A 27,844-nucleotide genomic window follows, 5' to 3' on the forward strand; every position below is an offset into this window, starting at 1 on the left:
CTGAAACTTATACATTCGTAATAAAATGAACTACATTTGTTTTACATGCCTAAAATATTTGTTTTGAAATTATTGTAAAATAAAACCAGAAAATATTTGAAAGCAAGTATTTATTAACTTTTTCAAACAGTTCCTGACAGTTTAACATGTAAGGGAAAAAAAAAAAGGCCAGCACTATTGCAGCAGAACAAGTCAAGAAAAAGAAGCCTGAAATGGCTTACACATAACAGAAAACTTTCTTCTGGGCTGCTATATAGAGGCTCCACACTGTATAACTGAAAAACAAAATGCATGTTATTTAAAACCTTTGCTTAATTAAATGTTCAAACTAGTTACTGAATCACTTGTTACATTTACGTGGATGAATAAACAGCTGGTTACCTAAGTACTTTAATAGATTTGTTATTAGGTCATGGATTGTTCAATAGTGTTCTCTGCCTACTATATACTTATGTGCTTAAATTACTTATAGTGCCCACTTCCTTCTGCTCTTCTGCCCATCCCCAACCACTATCTGGTACTATGATAGTCATTCCAAGCATTCTTACAGATGCAGATCCTCTTTGATTCTGGTATTCAATAGGTGAAAAGGGCCTACGAAGTCTAAAAGAGAGGTTCTTGTTGAGCTTTGTTGTCATTCTTTGAGAAATCAAGGAAAGTCTGATGGTGTTTTATGGGCAATTTAGCATTAATCTCCACTATATCAGTCACATGCCTTATGCTGATTATAAGGGAGAACAAGAAGTCATGATACTTAACATCATTCGTCTCGGTCTGCCAGCCCCATTTCTACTAATGACATATGAACTGGATACTGTTCATCTTCATATAATGTCACTATTTGTTCTGGTGCCTGAGCCTAAAATTAAAAGATAGTTGTCAAGAAATACAGTAATGTCTGCTGGTTTCTCCCTCCTATATCTGGCCTGTATCACATAGGAAGGAAAATGCATTCTCCAAATTTATTAATAATTGTATTTTAAAAAGATCTTTGTGATGGTTTCCTATTAAATCCCATTCTTTCCAATCTTATATTTAAAATGTAACTTCAACCCAAAGTTTTCCTAGATTAAGCCAATGGCTTTAACACTACCATCCCTGTTAAAATTCATTTATATTCTACCAATAAGGCATTATACTTTTATGCATAAACTGACCAAATTTTGAATGTTATTCATAGAGATGAATAAATAATGTAAGAATACTTACTAGCCCTGTCTGTATTTTCACTGGCTTCTTGAAAGAATCCGTACATAAGCTATTTACACTACTCTGCACACCCAAAAGCATGATACGTACAGAGGTTCTCAAAAAGCACTTTCTAGTAAGAGCACTCTTTCATTAAGAGCTCATTCTTGTCAGAGCCAGTACATCAGGAATCTCCAAATCCTGGGTCCCAAAATCAGGGTAGGTTCGGCTGAAACAACAGTGCTGAGGACCAGGATGAATTAGAGTATATTTCCATTCAAAGGAGTTGATATACTACTTCGGCTGACTGCCATTTTGGAAAAGAGACCTAGGATTCCTGGACTTTAAAATATTTAATCAGAAGTCAAGGGGCGCCTGGGTGGCTCAGTCGTTAAGCGTCTGCCTTCAGCTCAGGTCATGATCCCAGGGTCCTGGGATCGAGCCCTGCATCGGGCTCCCTGCTCCGTGGGAAGCCTGCTTCTCCCTCTCCCACTCCCCCTGCCTGTGTTCCCTCACTCGCTGTGTCTCTGTCAAATAAATAAAATCTTTAAAAAAAAAAATATTGAATCAGAAGTGAAATACAGACTTTTTGGAGGTAAATTTTTCCAATTTTAAAACAGGTTCAGGCCAGATTCTGCCCATGGGCTACCCTTTTGTGACATGCTAAACCTCTAAAGAAAGCATATTTATACTAAACACAATCTGAACTTTCTCATTTGAACATTTTTTTTTAATAAATGTATTATGTGTGATATAGGTGTAGTGTGTCTATGTGGTATGTCTGGTGTGTGTGTTGTATGTGTAGTGTGTATGTGGTATGTGGGTATGTGTGTGCAGTATGTGTTATTTTTTTTTAATGATTTATCTATTAGGGAGAGAGCATGTGTGCGTGCGCAGGGGGAGGGGGAGAAGGAGAGAGAATCTCAAGTAGACTCCCTGCTGAGTGCAGAGCCCCACACAGGGCTTGATTCCACGGCCTGCGCCAAAATCACAAGTTGGGCACTTAACCAACTGAGCCACCCAGGCGCTCTGTGTGTTCTATATGTGTTACGCATTTTGTCTTTTTCTGTGTGTTATGTGTGGGTGCTGAGTGGTATATGTGTGATGTGTGTGTTGTTTTGGTGGTGTAGGTTTGTGAGGTATATGTGTGGTGTATTTGTGGTGTGATATTTCTGTAGTGTGTGTGGTATATTTTGGTGTGTGGTTTGTGTTATGTGTAGTTTGTGCTGGAGAGAAGGATGTTTGTGTGCTGTATGTATGTCGTGCCTGTGGTGTATGAGCTGTGTGAGTGTGGTTTTGACTGATGCATGGTGTATTTGTGGTGTATGTGTCTGTGTGTTTAGTGTGTGTGCATTATGTGTATGGGTGAGATATATGTGTGGTGTGTAAAACGTGTGTGTATATATGTGGCATATAACTGTGCAGTGTAAGTCTGTAGTGTATGAGTGGTGTGCATGATGTTTAAGTGTATGATGTGTTTGTGTGGTATACGTATGGTGTGTGTGGTGTAAATGGTGTATTGGTTTCATGTGTGCACAGTACGTGTTTGGTGTGTTTGTGTTTCATATGTTTTGTGTGTTGTGTGTGTGCTATCTGCCTTTGTAGTGTATGCTGGTATCTGTTGTGAGTGGTGTGTGTGTTCCAGTGTTGTGTGTGTGTGTTGTGCTGGTTATGTGTGATGCCTAGATGGTATATATGTGGTGTGTGAATGAAGTTTCTGTAGTGTGCATTGTCTATTTTTATATGTGTGTGGTTTTTGTGGTGTATGTGTGGTATATGTGTGCTAGATGTTTAGTGTGTGTTGTGTATTTCGAGTGTGTGATATGTGTGTTGTGTGTGTGCTGTATGCGCACCCTGAGTGTGGTTTTTATGTGGTATGTGGTATGTGTAAAACGTGTGCAGTATGTGTGTGTGCATGGTATGTGTGTACTGTGTGTCAGGTTATATGTGGCGAATGTGTGGTATCTGTTTTGTGCATGGTATATGTGGGGTGTATAAGTATTGGGTGATGTGATATATGATGAATATGTGTTGTGTGCACAGTTTGTAGTAGAAATGTGATGTAGGTGTGTGTGTGAGGTCTGAATGTTTTTTGAGTGATGTGTGTATGTTACATGTTTGGTGTGTGTTGAATGGTGAGTATATGGTATTTGGGTGTTTTGGTTGCAATATATTTTGTATGTTCTATATGTGTACTGTGTGTTGTATGTTTATTATGTGCAGGGTGCGAGTGCTGTATGTGTGGTGTTTTTCGGTGGTGTGCATTTTTGAGTTGCTCATGTGTTGGTTATGTGTGGTGTCTGTGGTTGAATATGTGGAATGTGAATGGTATTTCTGGGGTTGTGTGGGGTATGTATGGTGTGTGTGCTATATGTGGTGTTTGTGTGTCTTGTATTTCATTTGTATAATTCTTGCTTGTTTTGTGTGTTTAGAGTGTGCAATGTGTCTACTGTGCTCTGGGTGTAATTTTTATGGTGCGTGTGGTGTGTTTGTGGTATATGCATAGTGTGTGTGAAAGGTTTTCGATATATGTGTTTTATATGTGTGGTTCTTTGTGTGGTATATGGTATGTGTTGTATGTGTGGTATGTGGTGTATGGGTGTCTGCCATATATTTTGCGTGTTATATTCTATTAAGTGTAGTGTGTGTTGTATATTTCTGTGTGTGTTGTGTGTGGAATGTGAATGCTGTATGTGTTTATCTGAACCTTTTGACACAGGGTCTACTGCATTGAACAATTCAAAATTATTACAATTCAATCCTTTCCATGGCTTTGACCAGAATTCCCATTCTGGTCTTTTCTACTTTTAGGATGCAGTTCAATGTCACATCCCAGACCTACCTATTCACTTATCATTTAACTGCCTAAGGAGGAGCTCAAATACCATACCATATCCTGATCTCTCCAGATGGAAATAGTCCTTCTTGTACCTATACTTCTTTTATAGAACATATTCTACCTCAAATTTATTAATGGTTTACAAATGTTTCATTTCCCTCACTGATTTATGAGTTCTTTGATTACAGGATACTCATTTTGATCATTTTCATCTTATTCATGACATCAGTGATATTTTATATCAATATAGGGCTAATAAAAATTTGCTAAATATAAATTTAAAGCATAATTTTAACAAGCCTTAAAATTAATCTTGTATTTACAGATTTATATGCTTTAAAGCATTTTTTCTTTTTTTTTTTTTTTGCATCTAGAGTGGCATAAATAGAAAGCACTTTAGAAAGTGAATTAGGGACCTTACAAATAGCCTCAATAAGGTTTTGGCTAATTAAGATAGTTACCATGGAAGAAGCATAAAGTTGTTTTCCTTGAAGACAGTCTATCATAGCCCACAATGCTTCCATGCTCCATTTGGGACAATATGGTATTCTTGTCTTTCCTGGGTCTCTTAAGGGAGGTTTAAACCCTGCCAAGAGAACCTTTATGGCTCGGGCTGGATACTGCATGAGATGAAGAGGAATTTGACGCAGTCTGTCACAAAAGAAATTCTTAAAATGTTCAGAATGTCACAATTAAAATTCTCTAACAGCTAAAGTTGTAAAACATAGAGGAAAAATTTATGACATTGGATTTGGCAATGAATTAGCTGTGATACCAAAGCACAAACAACAGAAGAAGAAAATAAATTGGACCACATCAAAATGAAAAACTCTGCAAAGGACAATCATTGAAAAAGCAACCTACAGAATGAAAGAAAATATATACTAAAAAGTAGACATTTCTCCAAGGAAGATACATAAATGGCCAACAACCACATGAAAAGGTGCTCAATATCATTAATCAGCAGGAAAATGCAAATCAAAGCCACAGTGAGATACAACGTCACATCCATTAAGGTGGCTACTATCAAAACACCAGAAAATACCAAGTGTTGGTGAGGATGTGGAGAGAGACTGGAACTCTTGGACACTTAGTGTACAACGGTACAGCTGCAATGGAAAACAGTTTGCTGGTTTCTTCAAATACGAAAAATAGGATGAGTATGTGATCCAGCAATTCCACTTCTCAGTATATACCCCCAAAGAACTGAAAGCAGGGTCTCGAAGAGACATGTACACTCATGTTCATACCAGCTATTCACAATAGCTAAAAGGTGGAATCAATCCAAATATCCAAATATCCATTTATCCATGGATGAATGGATAAATAAAAGGTAGTGTATACATATGATGGAATATTATTCAGCCTTAAAAATGAAGGGAATTCTGACACATGCAACATGGTGAACCTTAAGGAAACTATGCTAAGTGAAATAAGCCAGTTACAAAAGGACAAATACTGTATGATTCCACTTATATGGGATACCTATAATAGTTAAATTCATAGGGCAAGAAAGTAGAATGGTGGTTGCCAGGGGCTGGATGAGGGGGAAATGAATGGGGAATGTTGTTTAAAGGGTACAGAGTTTCAGTTTTACAAAATGAAAAGAGTTCTAGAGGTTGGCTACATAACAATGTGAGTATAATTAACACTATACATTTAAAATAATTAAGACAGTAAATTTTATGATATATGCATTTTACCACAATTAAATATTACAAACAAAAAAATGGAAAATAATAAGTGTTGGCAAGGATGTGGAGAAACTGGAACCCTTGTGTATTGCTGGTGGGAATGTAAAATGGTACAGACACTGCAGAAAAGTTTGGCAGTTCTTCAGAGAGTTTAACAAAATTACCATATATTTCAGCAATTCTACTTCTAGGTATACATACCAAACAACTGAAAGCAGGAACTCAAACAGCTACTTGTACATTAATGTTCATAGCAGCATTATTCATGATAGCCAGAGGATGGAAACAACTCAAGTGTCCATCAACATATGAATAAATAAAACATAGTATAGACATACAAAGGAGTGTTAGTCATAAAAATAATGAAATTCTGATACATGCTACAATTGAGTGTACCCTGAAAACTTTATCCTAAGTAAAATAAACCAGACACAAAAGGACAAATACTGTATGACAGTATTTATATAAGGTACCTAAAACAGGACAAATTCAGAGACAGAGAGTAAAAAATGGTTACCAGGAGGTGAGGAAAAGGGAATGGAATGTTACTGCTTAGTGAGTACAGAATTTCTGTTTGGGATTAGGAAATCATCCTGAAAATGGGACAGTGGCAATAGCTGCACAACATCCTGAATATACTTAATGACAATTAAATGTATACTTAAAAATGGCTAAAATGGTAAATTCTATATTTTATAATTAAAAGACTTACAGATATTTTTTTAAAAATCCTAATAAATAGCTTTAAAAGTTTTCCTTTTAAAAGAAAAACCAAAAATTTTCCAATAATTATTATTTAAAAAACCTCTAAGAATTCTAATTCAACTAAGTTGACATAAAAAAAACCCCAACCTGTTTATTGTCAGCTTTTCAGTTGATCCGTAATCAACAAATTGTACCAGGACAGCTAGAGGATTAAATTCTTTAACAGACACAATCTTTGCTCTATACCATAAGCCATCATCATATTCTGCAAGGCAAGGCATTTCTGGAAAGACAGAAAAAGTAAAAAATCACATTGCCTTGTATTTTCTTTAAAAAACAATTTTTTTAAATACAGGAAAGTACAAAGAAAATATAATCACCATAAACCCATCATTCATATTTAAACACTCAACAGTCTGTCATATGTTAGATTCTGCTTTTTTCTGTTTATAATTTATATACCTTGTTTTTCCTAATTCCTAAGAATTAAGTTCTGAAGAAAGGCACTTCTCCCATTCTCATAGTGCCTAGTTCTGCCCATGGCTTAGACTATTCTTCTAATACCCCCACTTGTTAGACTCCCAAAATTTCATTTCATTTAAGCCATCATCTTCTGCAAAAGATAATAAAATGGTTTCTGCTATTCAATTTTGTGCTCCTCCAATCCATTCTCTATAAAACCACCAGAATTAAATTTTAAAAATTCAACTGCCCTTGTTTAAAATTCAACGGCATTATAACCATCTGCAATATCAAGTCCTTAGTACTGCAGTTATAGGGTTCTTCACAATCTACTCCCAACCAACACCTATCATATATTCTCAAGTATTACCTAACTAGAATTACCTGAGCCTCTACTTTAGTTCATGGTTGTTCTCCATAATTAGAATGTTCACCCATGCCCTTTTTCTGATAAACATCTCTTTTAAAGATCAGCTCCAACATGATTTTTATAAAGCCCTGAGTACTTCTAGTCATTGGTTTCTCTATGATCCAATGGTACTGTGCATACACCTTTGATATGAGCTGTTATTTTCATACTGAACTTGGTTTTCATGTCCCCTCTCAGCTAGCCCACTAGTTCTTATGTGCAGAACTGTATTTGTATTCCTAATATGGTACCTGGTACAAGCAATTGCTCGATAGAAGATCTGCTAATAAATGAATGCTAGGCTTGAGTAAAATTGTGGAAAAATTAGTATAGTATGTACTTCCCTTTTCTTCATACACTTTCAGATTTCAGAGTAGATGGAACCCACTTCAGGCTCTTGTCTTGCCCTACTTCCATCCTTCTCTTTATGTTATCATATTCTTTTCTACATAATCTCCACAAGAGTACTTGTGGGCAAGTGATATTTAAATACTATATGACTTTAATGTACAAAGATTTTTATTAAAGAGTTTTAAACAATTTCTTGTGTTTATAGAAAAGATTATCAATAGAACAGTAAAGAATCTCCTCTAATAGAGTTGTATGCATAGTAAGCAATTGACTGAATCTCTGTTAATGGTCTCAACGTTTATTATTTCCAGCTTTAAAAACATGGCTGAAGGTTCATCTCAAAATAGAAAAAAATAAAAAACCAAAAAACCCAACCAACCTAGTTGTCATATTATTTTAACCTACAAAACTTTTTAATAGGCACTTGCCTATGAATCAACTTGTACATATGCATACTTAAAAAAGTTTTTATTTTAGAAAAAATAAAATACCCACAGAAAAAAGTGCCCACAGAAAATGGAGCTATATATAGCTCCATGAATGATCGCATTATGCACAGAATGTTTCTGTGACTTCCCTCGAGACAAGAAGACAATGAGGAACTGCTTCTTCCAGACTATAAATCTGAGTTTATAAAAAGAAAAAATCATGAATTTATTCTTTCACTCATTCAGCAAATGTTTATGAGCACCTAACTTGTGTAAGGTGCCCTTCTAACTGCTGGTGACACAGCAGTACAAAGAGTCCCTGCTCACAGTGCTATTTAAAAAAGGAATAGAAGGCATGGAGAAAAAAAGGGGTAAGGGAGAGTGGCAGGCTTTATACTTTATATGGGGAGGACATGGAAGACCTGCAATACGGGGACAGTTGAGCAGAGATCTAAATTGCTGTACAGTTCGGGGAAGAACATTCCAGGCAGAGGAAATAGCAAGTGCTATTTATCAGCCAAACATGAGTCACAACTGATTAAAATCTCATTGAGTAAAATCAGGTAAGACTTTAGGCTGATGCTTTCCTTTGCTTTAGCATATCCTCTGATATGTACAAAATGCTATGAATAAATATACCTCTATATATTTATATATACCCATAAATATAAATATTATATATTAATAAAAACATAGACACCATTCATGCTTTTCAGAAATTGTCAACACCAGTAAAGAGATGCATTTTCTTCATAGAAGAATCACATATATTTACTAAATATGGGTAGGAATGGATTAGAAGAAAAAAAGCATGATTTGACCTATCCTGATAGGACAGGACAAAATCTGAGCTCCCCTACCCTACTTCAAAGTTATCATTGTAGGTGGTTTGTAATTAAAATTACTGCCATTTAGGTCTGAATGAAAACTCTAACAATTTGAGCTAATAGCAAAACCTCAAGCTTAGAAAAATCATCTTTATGCAATTTTCCAAGGCAGCCTGAGTTTTAGGAAATGGAAGTGACCCAAGGCAGTTACTTCCCTCCTCTTACTTCACTCATCTAGAAAATGAGAAAGATCATCTATTGAGTGTCTTGAGGAATCAGAGATCATGCATATAAAGTATATAAAAATATGATTTCACTCATGTGGAATTTAAGAAACAAAACAGATGAACATAGGGGAAGGGAAGGAAAAATAAAATAAGATGAAAACAGAGAGGGAGACAAACCATAAGGAGACTCTTAACTCTAGGAAATAAACTGAGGATTGCTGGAAGGGAGGCAGGTGGGGGGATGGGGTAACTGGGTGATGGACATTAAGGAGGGCACTTGACGTAATGAGCACTGGCTGTTAGATGCAACTGATGAATCACTAAATTTTACCTCTGAAACTAATAATACATTATGTGTTAAATTGAATTTAAGTAAAAAATTAAAAAAATATATCAGTTAACATTAGAAATAGCTGAACCTCAAAAGCCCTTAAAACAACAGTTTATTAATCCCATTTTACTCAGAAAATTTAGTATACCTGTTCTAAAATCCGTCAGAGGAGGAAATGTCTCCACATTCTTATTAAACCTCCGTAGTGCTTCATTAAGGCTCTCAGACTCAGATTCCCAGCTGATTCCACTGTCATCTGTATCACTATGCTGGTTAAACAGATTACAACTTTCTACAGAATCAAGGCAAATATATACCTAAGTGGGGGGAAGGGAAGGAAAAAACTTTCAAATTCTGTACAAAATTATTGTGGTAGTTGGTAGCCTCTAACAATGGCCCTGATGTTCCCTTGTACAGTTTCCCTCCCACAGGATTCCAGAGTTGATCTTTGTGACCAAAAGAACGTGACATAAGTGATACATGACTGCTGAGATCAGATCATCAAAGACATATGGCCTCTGTTTTGGTGGTATGCTCTTTCTACAACTGTTCTCTCTCAGGGGAGCATGCAGCCATGTTCTTAGTAGGACAGTGGGGAGGCCCACAGGGCCAAGAACTGAGCCTTCCAGGTAACATCCATGAAAGTCTTTTTGGAAGTGGGTCCTGCAGTGCCCCAGCTCCACCCCCAATATCTTGATTGAGCCTGGCAATGAGAGATCTTCCCGGATTTCTGACTCTCATGTGTGTTTTGTTTTAAGCTGCTAAGTTTGGGGTGATTTGTTATGCAGCAATAAATAATTAATACAAAAAGAAATCATTATAAAAACCAACACAGTTGTACACTACTATTTTCTTTAATGGAATTATAGAGCAAATTCTTCCCTTGTCTGTGAAAGAATGGTTTACTATGAGAAATAGCTGAAGGAACTGCCTGTGCTACTTAATTTGTCACTTCCTTCTTCTTTCTTGTTAGGTAAGGACATATAATTGAACTTTCTTAGGACACTTATTTATTCAATCAATATTAGGCAGGATTCTAGATCCTGGGGACACATCTATGACCCAAAGGGGCAAAAATCCCAGTCTTCATGGACTTACATTCTAATAGGGAGAAGCAGACAAACATAGTAAGAAAGTGACATAATGTGTTAGAAGGTGATAAATAGCATGGAAAAACAGAGCAGAATAAAAAGCATCTAGAGTTCAGTGTAGGAAAAGGACAAGGAAATGAGATGTTTAAGGTTTCAAAGGTGGAAATAGTTGTGCCTTAAAAATCTAAATGTTGAGGGGGGAGGAGCAAGATGGCGGAGGAGTAGGAGACCTAGATTTCGTCTGGTCCCAGGAATTCAGCTGGATAGGGATCAAACCATTCTGAACACCTACGAACTCAACAGGAGATTGAAGAAAAGAATAGCAAAAACTCTCTGAACAGAAAAGTGACCACTTTCTGGAAGGTAGGACATGTGGAGAAGTGAATCCCAGGCGATATTCAGGAAGATAGCGGGGGAGGGGGCCTCCGTCGGCTGCCTCTGGCAAGTGATAGAGCCCCGGAGCACAAAATTGGAACTTTTAGAAGTCGGCTGCGCTGAGGGACATCACTCCAGTGGCTAACCGGGGGGTGGAACCCTCTCTGGGACAGTGTGGTCTCAGGACCCTTGGGGTCACAGAAAGACCGGGAGTGCCTGAGTGCGGCAGAGCTCCCAGGTATTGGAGCGGGGAAGCCGGAGGCAGAGACGGAGCCAAGGAGTGGGCTCTCAGCTCGGGGTTGCCATAAACTGTGATCCGCGGCACAAATGGGCCACTGCTCCTCCAGCAGGGACCCAACAAGTGGCAGATCCGGGGAGACTCCCCTTCCTCCCCTGGAAGGAGCGGTGTGGGAGCGCACCACAGGCATCTGCTGGGTTTGGAGACTCCACACAGGGTCGGGTGCCAGAGACAGAAACGCTTGATCACAGGCCGGGTGAGCAGGGAGTGTGGCCAGAGACCGGGGAGACGGGAATGACTGACTGCTTTTCTCTGGGGGCGCACTGAGGAGTGGGGCCCCGAGCTCTCGGCTCCTCCAGGGGAAGACTGGGAGGCCGCCATTTTCAATCTCATCCTCCAAAGCTGTATGAAAAGCTTGCAGGGAACAAAAGCTCCCGAGAGCAAACCCGAGCAGATTGCTTAGCCCAGATCGGCAAGGGCGGGGCAATTCTGCCTCCGGCAAAGTCTTTTCGGAACCACTTGGCAACAGGCCCCTCCCCTAGAAGATCAGCAAGAACAGCCAGCCAAGACAAAGTTTACCGATCAATGAGAATGGCAGAACTCCAGCGCTAGGGGAATACTGCAAATAGAATTCATGGCTTTTTTACCATGATTCTTTAGTCTTTCAAAGTTAATTTTTTTTAACTTTTTTTTTTGAATTTTTCTTTTTCCCTTTTTCAACCAACATCTTATCAATCCCTTTTTAAAAAATTTTTATTTTTCATTTTGAGTCATATTCTATCCCTTCATAGGAGTTACCCTTATTTTTGGCATATATATATATATATATATATGTGTGTGTGTGTGTATGTATGTATGTATGTATGTATATGTATATATGTTGTTCTCCCTTTAAAATTTTGGAATACAGTTTCTTCTAACAGATCAAAATATACCCTAAATCTCTAGTGTATGGCTTTGTTCTAGTCTTCTGCCTGATCACATTCTCTCCTTTTTTTTCAATCCTCTTCTTTCTTCTTTCAACCAAATTCTTATCAATTCCTTTTATAAAATCTTTTATAATTTTAATCTTTACACTCAGCCCATCCCTTCATGGTATTAACCCTTATTTTTGTACATATATAAGTTTTGCTTCCTTTAAAGTTTTGGGAGGCACTTTCTTCTAACAGAACAAAACACACACAAAATCTAGTGTGTGGCACTGATCTATGCACCAGCCTGATCATATTTGATCATATTCTGTTTTTTGTTTGTTTTGTTTTTGTTTGTTTTTATCTTTTTATTTTTCTTTTTTCTTTCTTTCCGTTTCTTTTCCCCCAGTTTCAGGTCTTTTCTGATTTCTTTAGTGTATATTTTCTCTGTATATTTTCTGGTGACGTTGTTACCCTGTTAGCATTGTTCTCTATTCTCCTCTGGACAAAATGGCAAGATGGAAAAAAATCACCTCAACAAAAAGAACAAGAGGCAGTACCGACTGCCAGGGACCGAATCAATACGGACATTAGTAAGACGTCGGAACTAGAGTTAAGAATGATGATTTTAAAGATACTAGCTGGGCTTGAAAAAGCATGGAAGTTATTAGAGAAACCCTTTCTGGAGAAATAAAAGAACTAAAATCTAACCAAGTCGAAATCAAAAAGGCTATTAATGAGGTACAATAAAAAATGGAGGCTGTAACTACTAGGATAAATGAGGCAGAAGAGAGAATCAGCGATACAGAAGACCAAATGATGGAAAATAAAGAAGCTGAGAAAAAGAGATAAACAACTACAGGATCAGGGGGCAGAATTCGAGAGAAAAGTGATACCATAAGATGAAACAACATTAGAATAATTGGGATCCCAGAAGTAGAAAGAGAGAATGGGGCAGAAGGTATATGGGAGCAAATTATAGCAGAGAACTTCCCTAATTTGGGAAAGGAAACAGTCATCAAAATCAAGGAGGCACAGAGAACCCCTCTCAAAATCAATAAAAATAGGTCAACACCCCAGCATCTAGTAGTAAAACTTACGAGTCTCAGAGATAAAGAGAAAATCCTGAAAGCAGTTTGGGAGAAGAGATATGTAACCTACAATGGTAGAAACATTAGATGGGCAACAGACCTATCCACAGAGACCTGGCAGGCCAGAAAGGACTGGCATGATATATTCAGAGCACTAAATGAGAAAAATACGCAGCCAAGAATACTATATCCAGCTAGGCTGTCACTGAAAATAGGAGGAGAGATAAAAAACTTCCGAGACAAACAAAAACAAAAGGAATTTGCAAACATGAAACCAGCCCTACAAGAAATATTGAAAGGGATCCTCTAACAAAGAGAGAGCCTAAAAGCAACATAGACCAGAAAGGAACACAGACAATATACAGTAACAGTCACCTTACAGGCAATACAGTGGCACTAAATTCATATCTTTCAGTCGTTACCCTGAATGTAAATGGGCTAAGTGCCCCAATCAAAACACAAAGGGTATCAGACTGGATAAAAAAACAAGACCCATTGATATGCTGTCTGCAAGAGACTCATTTTAGACCCAAAGACACCCCAGATTGAAAGTGAGGGGGTGGAAAATCACTTACCATGCTAATGGACACCAAAAGAAAGCTGGGGTGGCAATCTTTATATCAGACACATTAGATTTTAAACCAAAGACTGTAATAAGAGATGAGGAAGGACACTACATCCTACTTAAAGGGTCTATCCAACAAGAAGATCTAACAATTGTAAATATCTATGCCCCTAATGTGGGAGCAGGCAATTATATAAGCCAATTAATAACAAAAGCAAAGAAACACATCGACAACAATACAGTAATGGGGGACTTTAACATCCCTGTCAATGAAATGGACAGATCATCTGAACAAAAGATCAACAAGGAAATAAAGACTTTAAATGACACATGGACCAAATGGACTTCACAGATATATCCAGAACATTCCATTCCAAAGCAAAAGAATACACATTCTTCTCTAGTGTCCATGGAACATTCTCCAGAATAGATCACATCCTAGGTTACAAATCAGGTCTCAACTGGTACCAAAAGATTGAGATCATTCCCTGCATATTTTCAGACCACAATGCTTTGAAACTAGAACTCAATCACAAGAGGAAAGTCGGAAGAACTCAAACACATGGAGGCTAAAGAGCATCCTGCTAAAGAATGAATGGGTCAACCAGGAAATTAAAGAAGAACTAAAGAAATTCATGGAAACGAAAATGAAAACACATCTGTTCAAAATCTTTGGGAGGCAGCAAAGGCAGTCCTAAGAGGAAAGTATATAGCAATACAAGCCTTTCTCAAGAAACAAGAAAGGTCTCAAATACACAACCTAATCCTACACCTAAAGGAGCTGGAGAAAGAACAGCAAATAAAGCCTAAACCCAGCAGGAGAAGAGAAAGAATACAGATCAGAGCAGAAATCAATGAAATAGAAACCAAAAGAAAAGGAGAACAGATCAACGAGACTTGGAGCTGGTTCTTTGAAAGAATTAACAAGATTGATAAACCCCTGGCCAGACTTATCAAGAAGAAAAATGACCCAAATAAACAAAATCACGAATGAAACAGGAGAGATCACAACCAACACCAAAGAAATACAAACAATTATAAGAACATATTATGAGCAACTCTATGCCAGCAAATTAGATAATCTGGAAGAAATGGATACATTCCTAGAGATGTATCAACTACCAAAACTGAACCGGGAAGAAATAAAAAACCTGAACAGACCTATAACCACTAAGGAAATTGAAGCAGTCATCAAAAATCTCCCAACAAACAAAAGCCCAGGGCCAGATGGCTTCCCAGGGGAATTCTACCAAACATTTAAAGAAGAATTAATACCTATTCTCCTGAAACTGTTCCAAAAAATAGGAATGGAAGGAAAACTTCCAAACTCGTTTTATGAGGCCACCATTACCTTGATCCCGAAACCAAAGACTCCATCAAAAAGGAGTATTACAGACCAATATCCTTGATGAACATGGATGCAAAAATTCTCACCAAAATACTAGCCAATAGGATACAACAATACATTAAAAGGATTATTCACCACGACCAAGTGGGATTTATCCCTAGGCTGCAAGGTTGGTTCACCATCTGCAAACAAATCAATGTGATATGATACATTAATAAAGAAAGAACAAGAACCATATGATCCTCTCAATAGATGCAGAAAAAGCATTTGACAAAGTACAGCATCCTTTCTTGATCAAAACTCTTCAAAGTACAGGGATAGAGGGTACATACCTCAATATCATAAAAGCCATCTATGAAAAACCCACAGTGAATATCATTCTCAATGGGGAAAAACTGAGAGCTTTCCCCCTAAGGTCAGGAATGCGGCAGGGATGTCCACTATCACCACTGCTGTTCAACATAGTACTAGAAGTCCTAGCCACAGCAATCAGAGAACAAAAAGAAATCAAAGGCATCCAAATCGGCAAAGAAGGAGTCAAATTCTCACTCTTTGCAGATGATATGATACTTTATGTGGAAAACCCAAAAGACTACATCCCAAAACTGCTAGAACTCATACAGGAATTCAGTAAAGTGGCAGGATATTAAATCAATGCACCGAAATCAGTGGCATTCCTATACACCAACCAGAAGACAGAAGAAAGAGAAATTAAGGAGTCGATCCCATTTACAATTGCACCCAAAACCATAAGATACCTAGGACTAAATCTAACCAAAGAGGCAAAGAATATGTACTCAGAAAACTATAAACTACTCATGAAAGAAACTGAGGAAGACACAAAGAAATGGAAAAACGTTCCATGCTCATGGATTGGAAGAACAAATATTGTGAAGATATCAATGCTACCTAGCACAATCTACACATTTAATGCAATCCCCTTCAAAATACCATCCACTTTTGGGGCGCCTGGGTGGCTCAGTCGTTAGGTGTCTGCCTTCGGCTCAGGTCATGATCCCAGGGTCCTGGGATTGAGTCCCGCACTGGGCTCCCTGCTCCGCGGGAAGCCTGCTTCTCCCTCTCCCACTCCCCCTGCTTGTGTTCCCTCTCTTGCTGTGTCTCTCTCTGTCAAATAAATAAATCTTTAAAAAAAAATACCATCCCCTTTTTTCAAAGAAATGGAACAAATAATCCTAAAATTTATATGGAACCAGAAAAGACCCCAAATAGCCAGAGGAATGTTGAAAAAGAAAAGCAAAGCTGGCGGCATCACAATTCTGGACTTCAAGCTCTACTACAAAGCTGTCATCATTAAGACAGTATGGAACTGGCACAAAAACAGACACATAGATCAATGGAACAGAATAGAAAGCCCAGAAATGGACCCTCAACTCTATGGTCAACTAATCTTCAACAAAGCAGGAAAGAATGTCCAATGGAAAAGACAGTCTCTTCAACAAATGGTGTTGGGAAAATTGGACAGCCACATGCAGAAGAATGAAACTGGACCATTTCCTCACACCACACACAAAAATAGACTCAAAATGGTTGAAAGACCTCAATGTGAGACAGGAGTCCATCAAAATCCTAAAGGAGAACACAGGCAGCAACCTCTTTGACCTCAGCCGCAGCAAGTTCTTCCTGGAAACATCACCAAAGGCAAGGGAAGCAAGGGCAAAAATGAATTATTGGGACTTCATCAAGATAAAAAACTTTTGCACAGCGAAAGAAACAGTCCACAAAACCAAAAGACAACTGACAGAATGGGAGAAGATATTTGAAAATGACATATCAGATAAAGGGCTAGTATCCAAAATCTATAAAGAACTTCTTAAACAACACCCAAAGAACAAATGATCCAATCAAGAAATGGGCAGAAAACATGAACATTTTTCCAAAGAAGACATCCAAATGGCCAACAGACACATGAAAAAGTGCTCAACATCGCTCTGCATCAGGGAAATCCAAATCAAAACCTCAGTGAGATACCACCTCACAGCAGTCAGAATGGCTAAAATTAACAAGTCAGGAAACGACAGATGTTGGCGAGGATGTGGAGAAAGAGGAACTCTCCTACACTGTTGGTGGGAATGCAAGCTGGGGCAGCCACTCTGGAAAACAGTATGGAGCTTCCTCAACATTTGAAAATAGAGCTACTATATGATCCAGCAATTGCTCTACTGGGTATTTACCCTAAAGATCCAATGTAGGGATCCAAAGGGGCACGTGCTACCCAATGTTTACAGCAGCAATGTCCACAGTAAGCAAACTGTGGAAAGAGCCAAGATGTCCATCGACAGATGAATGGATAAAGAAGATGTGGTATAGATACACAATGGAATATTATGCAGCCATCAAAAGGAATGAAATCTTGCTATTTGCAACGACGTGGCTGGAACTGGAGGGTATTATGCTGAGTGAAATAAGTCAATCAGAGAAAGATATGTATTATATGACCTCAATGACATGAGGAATTCTTAATGTCAGGAAACAACTTAATCTCAGGAAACAAACTGAGGGTTGCTGGAGTGGTGGGGAGTGGGAGGGATGGGGTGGCTGGGTGATAGACACTGGGGACAGTATGTGCTATGGTGAGCGTTGTGAATTGTGTAAGACTGTTGAATCACAGACCTGTACCTCTGAAACAAATAATACATTATATGTTAAACAACAAAAAAAAAGATAGCAGGAAGGGAAGAATGAAGGGGGGAAATCAGAGCGGGAGACAAACCATGAGAGACTATGGACTCTGAAAAACAAACTGAGGGTTTTGGGGGGGGGATGGGTTAGCCTGGTGATGGGTATTAAGGAGGGCATGTTCTGCATGGAGCAGTGGGTGTTATACGCAAACAACGAATCACGGAACACTACATCAAAAACTAATGATGTAGTGTGTGGTGATTAACATAATAATTAAAAAAATCTAAGTGTTGGTATAAATATGACTAAAGTAACACAACACTGGAAACCCAAGTGCTTTATTAACAAATGTCTGAAGAGGAAATTACACAGTGGGCACCCTGGACGTCACCAATTTTCAATTATTTAAAATCAGTAAGATGGGAAGGGGAGTTAAGAAGGCAGAGTGGGGGACCCTGGGCTTGTCTTGTCCCTTGAACACAGGAAGATAAACATCAAATAATTTTGAACACCCAAGAAATTGATCTGAGGACTGAAAGAACAAAACTGCACAGCTACAAGTAGAAAAATGACCACCTTGTGGAAGGTAGGGGCTGCGGAGCATGGATTAATGGGAGAAAACAACTGCGGGTGCTGTGGAGGGGAGGGAGCTCTGATTGCGGAGAGAGAGAGAAAGAGAGAGGGAGGAAAAGAAAGTGAAGCAGCATGTAGGGGACTACACAAGAAAAACTCTTCCCCAAAACTGACTGGGAAAAGGAGAAGCGTGGATTCCTGCAGATTACTATAAGCAGCACAGTTCAAAGTCTGAAGTTTTAGAAGTCTGTGCTACTAAGGTCATGCCTGGTGGGCTTAGTGGTACTCCTACTGTGAAGGAAGGCAGAGACCCTGGAGCAGGCAGCATGGTCTGAGGATCCTCTAGGTCATACGGGGAGAAACAGTTTCCCTTCTTGGAGTGCATCCGGGAGTGGTGAAATGGCTTTTGTAGGGACAGAACTGGTGGTGCCAATGTGCTGCTCTGTTCCCTAACATAGGAACAGAGACACCAGCTGAGGGCAGCAAGCCTTGGTGCCAGCTTTTTGCTACACTTTACCATAGACTCCAAACAATTGCATTGTCAAGCAACCACTTTTCTGGAACAAACTTGAAAATGGCAAAAGCATGGCAAGACCCTCCCCAAGAGGATCAGTGTGGGTCCACAAAATTTGGAGTTTTGAAACTCAGCCACATTCTTGAGATAAAACACAGGAGAACTGTGCCACCTGACAGGCAGACAGCTCCGACACAGACAGGGTGAAGGCAGGGATCTAACAGAAGCTGGGGGCACAAGGGGGGTGATTGTTTGCTCTTCTGTGAGGGCTTCCAGAAGAGTGGCAGGCTTGAGCTCGCTATGCCGGGGATGAGAGAGCAGAGCGATGCCATTCCTCCCTCCCCCTTCCATCAGCACTGACTGACCTCAGGGAGCAACACAGCACCCCCTCAGTGGAGACCACCAAGCCCTGTGCCCCTGTGCCCCGCAGGTGCATCTCCACTAAGGCAAGTCAGCCTGAGAATCAGTGCAGCAGGTCCCTCTCCTAGAAAACCAGCACACACCCCTCACATGCACCAAGGCTACTGATCATAGAGTGCTGCAAAGCTTCGTTCTAGGGGAAATAGTATCTAGCTTCTTCTTTTTTTGATCTAGTTTCTTTTAACAAGCAGACCAAGACACACCTAGTAAAAACGTGCCACACGGTGGACAAGGTCCAACCCCTCCCCCCCACTGCAGGCAAGGAAAAACTTTGCAGAGGACTGACTTGAGGGTAGGAGCATCAAAACACAACAACAGAGTGATATAGGATCTCCCCGCTTTTTTTTGGACCTCTTCTTAATATAGCCATTACTCTCAGAAGCAGGAGTACAACAGGCTTTCCTAACAATCATACAAAAAAAACAGTAACCTAAACAAAATGACAAGATTGAGGGATTCACCCCAAAAGAAAGAACTAACAGCCAGGGATTTAATCAATACAGATATAAGTAAGCTATGTGAAACTTATAAGGATAGTAGCTGGGCTTTAAAAACGCATAGAAGACACTAGAAAATTCCTTACTGCAGAGATAAAAGAACTAAAAACTAGTCAGGCCAAAATTTAAAATGCTATTACTGACTGGATGCCTTGACTATGCGGATGGACGAAGCAGAGGAATGAATCAGTGATATAGAACATAAAATTATGGAAAATAATGAAGCTGAAAATGAGAGGGAAAGAAAGGTATGGGATCACAAATATAGACTTAGGGAACTCAGCGACTCCTTAAAGCTTAATAATATTCATATCATAGCAGTCCCAGAAGAAGAGAGGGAAAAGGGGGCAGAAGGTGTATTTCAGCAAATTATAGTTGAAAACTTCCCCAAGCTGGGAAGGAAACAGACACTGAAATCTAAGAAGCACAGAGAACTCCCATTAAATTCAACAAAAGCCAGCCATCACCAAGACATATCATAGTCAAATTCATAAAACAGACAAGGAAAGAATCCTGAAAGCAACAAGGAAAAAAAAAATCTTAACCTACAAGGGAAGATGGATAAGGTTTGCAGCAGATCTGTTCACAGAAACTTGGCAGGCCAGAAGACAATGACAGGATATATTCAATGTGCTGAATGGGAAAAATATGCAGCCAACTCCAGCAAGGTTGTCTGTCATTCAGAATAGAAGGAGATATAAAGAGTTTCCCAGAAAAAAATCTAAGAGTTCATGACCACTAAACCAGCCCTGCAAGAATATTAAAGGGGACTCTTTGGAGAAAAAAAGGACCAAAACCAACAAAGACTAGGAAGGAAAGAAAACATCACCAGAAACACCAACTTTACAGGTAACACAATGGCACTAAATTCATAGCAATCATCACTCTGAATGTAAATGGACTAAATGTTCCAATCAAAAGACACAGGGCATCAGAATGGATTAAAAAATAAGACCTGTCTATATGTTGCCTATAAGAGACTCATTTTAGACCTAAAGACACCTGTCGGTGGAAAGTAAGAGGATGGAGAACCATCTAACATGCTAATACATATCTAAAGTAAACCGCAGTAGCCATACTTATATTAGTCAAACTAGATTTTAAACCAGAGACTGTAACACGAGATAAAGAAGGGCACTATGTCATAATTAAGGGGTGTATCCAACAAGAAGATCCAACAATATTTATGCCCCCACCTTGGGAGCACCCAAATATATAAAGCAATTAATAACAAACATAAAGAAACTCACCGATAGTAATACAATAATAGTAGAGGGCTTTAATACCTCCCTTACTGCAATGGACAGATCACCTAAGCAGAAAATCAACAAGAAAACAATGGCTTTGAATGACACACTGGACCAGGTGGACTTAACAGATACATTCAGAATATTTCATCCTAAAACAGCAGAATACACATTCTTTTTGAGTGCACATGGAACATTCTCCAGAATAGACCACATACTGGGTCACAAATCAGCCTTCAACAAGTACAAAAAGGTCGAGGTCATACCATGCATATTTTCAGACCACAATGCTATGAAACTTGAAGTTAACCACAAGAAAAATTTGGAAAGATCACAAATACATGGAGATTAAAGAACATCCAACTAAAGAATAAATGGGTTAACCAGAAAATTGAGAAATAAAAAAATAGATGTAAGCAAATGAAAATGAAAACATGACAGTCCAAAACCTTTGGGATGCAACAAAAGCGGTCCTAAAAGGGATGTATATTGTAATACAGGTCTACCTCAAGAAGCAAGAAAAGTCTCAAACAACCTAACCTTATACCTCAAGGAGGGAGAAAAGGAACAGCAAATCTAAGGGCAGTAGAAGAAGAGAAATAATTAAGATTAGAGCAGAAATAAATGATACAGAAACAAAACAAAACAAAACCCAGTAGAACAGATCAACAAAACTAAGAGCTGGTTCTTTGAAAGAATTAATACAATTGATAAACCCCTAGCCAGACTTACCAAAAAGAAAAGAGAAAGGACCTAAATAATGAAAGAGGACAGATCACAAGCAACACCACAGAACCACAAATAATTATAAGAGAATATTATGAAAAATGATATGCCAACAAACTGGGCAATCTGGAAGAAATGGATAAATTCCTAGAAATATATAAACTACCAAAACTAAAATAGGAAGAAATAAAAAATTTGAACAGACACATACCAGTAAAGAAATTAAATCAGTAATAAAACATCTCCTAACAAACCAAAGTCCAGGACCAGATGGTTTCCCAGCGGAATTCTATCAGACATTTAAAGAAGAGTTAATACTTATTCTTCCCAATTAACAGAAATGGAAGGAAAACTACAAACTTCTTCCATGAGGCCAGCATTACCCTGTTCTAAAACCAAAGACCCCACTAAACAGGAGAAGTACAGGCCAATATCCCTGATGAACATGGATGCAAAAATTATCAACAAGATACTAGCAAACTGAATCCAACAGTACATTAAAAGAATTATTCACCACAATCAAGTGGGATTTATTCCTGGGCTACAGGGGTGGTTCAATATTTGCAAATCAATCAATGTGATACACCACATAAAAGAAAGGACAAGAACCATATGATCCTCTCAACAGATGTAGCAAAAGCATTTGACAAAATACAGCATCTTTTCTTGATAAAAACGCTCAACAGAGTAAAGATAGGTGGAACATACCTCAACATCATAAAGACCATATACAAAAGACCCACAACTAATATCATCCTCAATGGGGAAAAACTGAGAGCTTTTCCTCTACTGTCATAACAAGACAGGGATGTCCACTCTCACCATTACTATTTAACATAGTACTGGAAACCTTAGCCTCAGCAATCAGACAACAAAAACAAAAGGCATCCAAGGGCACCACCCAGATGTGTCTGTTAAGCGTCTGTCTTTGGCTCAGGTCATGATCCCAGGGTCCTGGGATCAAGGCCCATGTCCTGCTCCCTGCTCAGCGGGGAGTCTGTTTCTCCCTCTCCCTCTGCCCCTCTCCTCTGCTCATGCTCCCTCTCTTACTCTGCTGTCTCTCTCAAATAAATAAAAATTTATTAAAAAAGAAAGAAATAAAAGGCATCCAAATTGGCAAAATAGTCAAACTTTCACAATTTGCAGATGACATGATACTCTATGTAGAAAACCTGAAAAACTCTACCAAAAAATTGCTAAAACTAATATATGAATTCAGCAAAGTTGCAGGATATAAAATCAATGTACAGAAATCTGCTGCATTTCCATACACCAACAATGAAGCAGCAAAAAAAGAAATCAAGGAATCGATCCCATTTACAACTGCACCAAAACCCATAAGATACCTAGGAATAAACCTAACCAAAGAAGTAAAAGATCTGTACTTTGAAAACTATAGAACACTTATGGAAGAAATTTAAGAATGACACAAAGAAATGGAAAAACATTCCATGCTCACGGATTGGTAGAACAACTACTGTTAAAATGTTTATACTACCCCAAAGCAATCTACACATTCATTGCAAAATACCACCAGCATTTTTCAGAGCTAGAACAAACAATCCTAAAATTTGTATGAACCACAAAAGACCCTGAATAGCCAAAGCAATCTTGAAAAAGAAAAGCAAACCTGGAGGCATCACAATTCTGGACTTCAAGTCATATTACAGAGCTGTAGTAATCAAAACAGTATGGCCCTGGCACAAAAATAGACACATCAATGGAACAGAAAACCCAGAAATGAACCCACAACTGTATGGTCAACTAATCTTTGACAAAGCAGGAAAGAAGACAGTCTCTTCAACAAATGGTGTTGGGAAAACTGGACAGCCACATGCAGAAGAATGAAACTGGACTACTTTCTTATACCATACACAAGAATAAAATCAAAGGTCTAAACGTGAGACAGGAAGCCATCAGAATCCTAGAGGACTACACAGGCAACAATCTCTTTGACTTTGGCCACAGCAAATTCTTACTAGACACATCTCTGGTGGCAAGGGAACAAAAGCAAAAATGAACTATTGGGACTTCATCAAGATAAAAAGCTTCTGCACAGTGAAGGAAATGATCAACAAACCTAAAAGGCAGCCTACAGAATGGGAGAAGATATTTGCAAATGACATCTGATGAAGGGTTAGTATCCAAAATCTATAAGGAAATTATCAAACTCAACACCCAAAAAACAAACAATCCAGTTAAGCAATGGGTAGAGACATTAACAGGCATTTTCCAAAGAAAATACAGATGGCTAACAGGCACATGAAAAGAGGCTCAACATCACTCAACATCAGGAAAATACAAATCAAAACCATGATGAGATATCACCTCACACCAGTCAGAATGGCTAAAACTAACAACGCAGGGAACAGATGCTGGCAAGGATGCAGAGAAAGGGGAACCCTCTTACCCTGTTGGTGGGAATGCAAACTGGTGCAGCCACTCTGGAAAACAGTATGGAGGTTCCTCAATAAGTTAAAAGTAGAGCTACCTTAGGATCCAGCAATTGTACTATGAAGTATTTACCCAAAGGATACAAAAATATAGATTTGAAGGGGGTACATGCACTCTGATGTTTATAACAGCATTATCAACAATAGCCAAACTGTGGAGAGAGCCCAAAATTCCGTTGACTGATGAATGGATAAAGACTGATACATATTTACAATAGAATATTACTCAGCCATCAAAAGAATGAAATCTTGCCATTTGCAATGACCTGGATGGAGGTAGAGTGTATTATGCTAAGTGAAATAAGTCAGTCAGAGAAAGACAAATATATAATTTCACTCATATGTGGAATTTAAGAAACCAAACAGATGAACATAGGGGAAGGGGAAAAATGAGTGAGGGAAGCAAACTGTAAGAGACTCTTAACTATAGAGAACAAACTGATGGTTGGAGAGAGGTGGGCAGGGGATGGGATAAATGGGTGATGGGAGGGAACTTGTTATGATGAGCACTGGGTGTTATATCTAAGTGATGAATCACTAAATTCTACTCCCAAAACCAATATTACACTATATGTTAACTAATTAGAATTTAAATAAAATTTGAAAAAAAAGGAGGATGGAATCATAAAAAGTCAATCCTAGAGTTTAGGACCAAGATTTCCTGTTATATTTTTAACCAACAACTAATCATTTAGATTACATACTTCATTAGGTGAGACAACGTGCTTAACTTGAACAGCGTAGAGTTCTTCTGGGGGAGGCAGAGATGAAGGCAAATATGGTGGTAAAATAGGAGTCTCTGTTTCAGACAAAAGCAATTCCTAAAGCACCACAAATAAATTCAAATTTCAGAATGACTATTACAGAAATCCAATACATTATTAAGATTCATTACACTGCCAATTTATTTTCATTAGCAGAAAGCAAGCTCTCTTAGATAATGAATACCACAAAATGATTTTGTTTTAGTAGGACCAAAATGGGAGTAAAGATCTTTAACTCCAATTAAAAAAAAATCTGTGTTAAAACACTCATATAAATATTTATTTATGTATACATATTTACATATACACATAAAACTCTAGAAGAATGGCTAACAGTTAACAGTAATTGCCACTGTTTAGTGGGACTGGGATATTTGAGGTATAGAAAAGGGGGACATTTTTCTATTCACATTTCTATAGTATTCCATTTTAGAATATGTACATATTTTATAGTAAAAAATAATATATGAAGTGCCAAAAGAAGATTTAAGCTAAAATTATCAGAAAAAAGTGTGTTCTCTTTAAATTCCAAAAAAACGTAGCAAATAATAAAAAGTTATGTGATTCCCAAGAGGAACCTGGCAGTCAGCAGTTGTTTAAAGCAAAAATATAAAAATGTGGGTGGTGTTTAAGAAAGTTTTAAAAGAGTCTTAAATATGATAATTAGCATAAAAAGTTAAATAATCACATTCAAATTAGATTAATTTATTACTATTTACATTTCCAAACTGGTGGCAAAACAGAACAAAACCTATCTGAACCACTTAGAATTCAGCAAAAAGTGACTACCAACTGCTATATGACTAATTTGTTACAAAGCACTTTACATTTGTTATTTTTATAACCACAGGAATAAAATTCTACTTATAAATAATTGGAACTTTCATTAAAACTCCTACTTCCTGCACCAAAAAGCACAAGTGGATAAAGAAAAAAGCATACATACTAGACTTCATCAAGATTAAAAACATTGGTGCTTTAAGGGCACCAGGGTGGCTCAGTTGGTTAAGCATCTGCCTTTGGCTCACGTCAGGATCTCAGGGTCTTGGGATGGGAGCCCCTGCTCAGCAGGGAGTCTGCTTCTCCCCCTCCTTTTGCCCCTCTGCCCCACTCATGCTCACTCTTTCTCAAATAAATAAAATCTTTAAAAAAAAAACCAAAAACTTTGGTGCTTTAAAGAGTACCACTGACAAAGTGAAAAGACAACTCACAGAATGGGAGGAAATATCTGCAAATCATCTATCTGATAAGGGACTTGTACACAGACTATATAAAGAACTCTTACAATTCAACATCATCAACCCAACTAAAAATGGGCAGAGGATTTTTTTTCATTCGTTTCTGTTTTTATTTGCCACCTTTTCTGGTTTTATTGAGATATAATTGACACATAACACTGTATTAGTGCAAGGTAGACAACATAATAATTTAGTATATGTCTATAACTGTGAAATGACCACAAGTTTAGTTAACATCAATAACCTCGTAACAGTTACAAAACTTTTTTTTTCTGATGAAAACATTTAAGATCTACTCTATTAGCAACTTTCAAATATATAATAAAGTGTTAACTATAGTCATCATGTTGTACATTACATCCCCAGGACTTATTTATAACTGGAAATTTTTTATCTTTTGATTGTCTTCACCCACTTCCCCCACCCCCCATCCCTAGCAACCACCAAACTGTTCTCTGTATCTGAGTTCAGTTTTTTTAAGATTCCACATATTAGTGAGATCATATAGTATTTGACTTATTTCACTTTGCATAATGCCTTCAAGGTCCATCCACGTTGTCACAAATGGCAGGATTTCCTTTTTATGGCTGAATAGAACACTATTTCACTGTGTAAAGATATATATGTGTGTGTAACATACACACCCCACATCTTTATCTATTCATCCACTGATGGACACTTAGATTGTTTCCATGTCTTGCTATTGTAAATGCTGCAATGGACATAGGGGTGCAGTTATTTCTTCAAGACAGTGATTTGTTTCCTTTGAATATACACCTAGAAGTGAAATTGAAAATGATAATTCTATTTTTAATTTTTGGAAGAACCTCCATACTGTTTTCCATAATGGTTGTACCAGTTTACATTCCCACTACTGGTGCACAATGGTTCCCTTTTCTCCACATCATCACCAGCACTTCTTTCTTGTCTTTTCGATGATGGCCATTCTAATATATGTAAGGTGATACCACACTGTGGTTTTAATTTGCATTTCCCTGATGATTAATGATGTTGAGCACCTTTTCATGTACCTGTGGGCTATTTGTATGTCTTCTTTGAAAAAAAGTCTATTTAGTTCCTCTGCTCACTTTTTAATCAGATTATTTCTGACTATTGAGTTGTAGAAGTTCTTTATACATTTTGGATATTAACTCTTTATCAGATATATGATTTGCAAGTATTTCCTCCCATTTGTAGGCCACCTGTTTATTTTGTTGATGGTTTCCTTTGTTGTGCAGAAGCTTCTTGGTTTGAAGTAGTCCCACTTGTTAAATTTTGTTTCTGTTGGCTTTGCTTTTGGTGTCAAATCCTGGGCAAAGTACTTGAACAGAGATTTCTTCAAAGAAAATATATAAATGGCCAAAGAGCATATGAAAAGATGCTCACCATCATCAGTCATGAGAGAAAAGCAAATCAAAAAACCACAATGAGATACTACTTTATAGCTATCCTAGGATGGCTGGGGAAAAAGTCAGGTAACGTACTGATAAGGATATGGGGATAAAATGGAACCTTGTACATTCCTGGTATAAAAGTAAAATGGTGCATGCCTTTTGGAAAACAGTTTTGTAGTTCCTTAAAATGGTAAACAGAATCACCATATGACTCAGCAATTCCACTAGTAGGAATTAGGTCCATACCAAAAGAGAAGGGAAAACAGATGCCTACATTAAAACTTGTATGCAAATGTTC

General features: G+C 38.0%; 1 protein-coding gene across 7 annotated transcripts in view; it reads right to left on the reverse strand.

Moving 5' to 3' along the window:
* Positions 1-95: 95 nt before the first annotated feature.
* RNF17 (ring finger protein 17) overlaps positions 96-27,844 on the reverse strand; it is a 139,296-nt gene continuing 111,547 nt past the window's right edge. For 4 of the 7 annotated variants that reach the window (XM_027589077.1, XM_027589078.1, XM_027589074.1 and 1 more), the window contains 5 exons: positions 24,855-24,971; positions 9,610-9,778; positions 6,574-6,709; positions 4,489-4,678; positions 96-275 (listed from right to left, as the gene is read on the reverse strand). In XM_027589077.1, the coding sequence (XP_027444878.1) occupies positions 123-275; positions 4,489-4,678; positions 6,574-6,709; positions 9,610-9,778; positions 24,855-24,971 (765 nt within the window). In that variant the 3' untranslated portion in view covers positions 96-122. Of the gene's footprint in view, positions 860-4,488; positions 4,679-6,573; positions 6,710-9,609; positions 9,779-24,854; positions 24,972-27,844 lie in introns of all 7 variants that reach the window. The other 3 variants (XM_027589080.1, XM_027589075.1, XM_027589076.1) reach the window with 2 other exon arrangements.

This window comes from Zalophus californianus, chromosome 3 (genome assembly GCF_009762305.2).
Source record: "Zalophus californianus isolate mZalCal1 chromosome 3, mZalCal1.pri.v2, whole genome shotgun sequence".
NCBI classification, from domain to species: Eukaryota; Metazoa; Chordata; class Mammalia; order Carnivora; family Otariidae; genus Zalophus; species Zalophus californianus.